The following is a 776-nucleotide window of genomic DNA, read 5'->3' on the forward strand; positions in this document are numbered from 1 at the left end:
GTTTGCCAGAGATTTTCTCCAAGTGTAACTTGTTTGGCCTTTTGCTGTGATGGTCTGGGAATCTGGATTTGCAAGTGGATCAGAAGCCGAAAACCACAGAATTTGGAAGATAAGGATGCCGCTGCCCAAAACCAGGGGATGGCTTCATTTTAGGGGCATTTGATGGTTTCACTACAAACCCTCCACCACTGCATCGAGTGCCATGGTCTGGCACTGAAGTCACCGATTTTAACAAAGAATGACCTGCCCAGACTTACAGGGACACAACGCGGCATCCTTAAGTGAGCAGTCAGCTGCAGTTCAGGAGTTATTTCATTGGTGCTTTTTTGTTCTTTACTTTATAAATCAGTGTAATATGGAAAAGATTTGAGGTTATCTGGGAGGCTCAAGCTAGAGAGAAGGCACTTAGAAATGCCACAAGAAATCCGAGTTTTGCTCTCAGACTCTTTAAACCCAAAGCCTAATTGGCGCTACCAAGGGATAGCGAGTTTGTTTTTTTGGGTAATGACCCAAGCGTGAATCCTGCATGTCGGTGAAGGGTTTTGAGTTAAAAGGCAAACAACTAAGAACGCGCAAGTGGCAGTGCCATGTAAGCGGCGGGGGGCTGGCGGTGGGAGATTGCAGCGGGCTGCAGAAGTCAGGCACTTTTCCTTCAGGTGAGAGGCAGCAGAGCCCCACCGAAGGGCCTGCTGCGGTGCCCCGGGCTGGAAGACACGCCGGGTGGCTCGGCGGTCGGTTAACGGTGACAGGAACACGGCACGGGCCGCGGCTGCAGC

General features: G+C 50.9%; 1 protein-coding gene across 1 annotated transcript in view; it reads left to right on the forward strand.

Moving 5' to 3' along the window:
- Positions 1-526: 526 nt before the first annotated feature.
- The window catches only part of ANKS6 (ankyrin repeat and sterile alpha motif domain containing 6), a 36,903-nt gene continuing 36,653 nt past the window's right edge, over positions 527-776 (forward strand). The window contains exon 1 of the mRNA XM_009996523.1: positions 527-756. Coding sequence (XP_009994825.1) covers positions 527-756 — 230 coding nt within the window. The remainder of the gene's footprint in view (positions 757-776) is intronic.

This window comes from Chaetura pelagica, unplaced genomic scaffold (assembly GCF_000747805.2).
Source record: "Chaetura pelagica isolate M959 unplaced genomic scaffold, ChaPel_1.0 scaffold82, whole genome shotgun sequence".
In the NCBI taxonomy this organism is placed as follows: Eukaryota; Metazoa; Chordata; class Aves; order Apodiformes; family Apodidae; genus Chaetura; species Chaetura pelagica.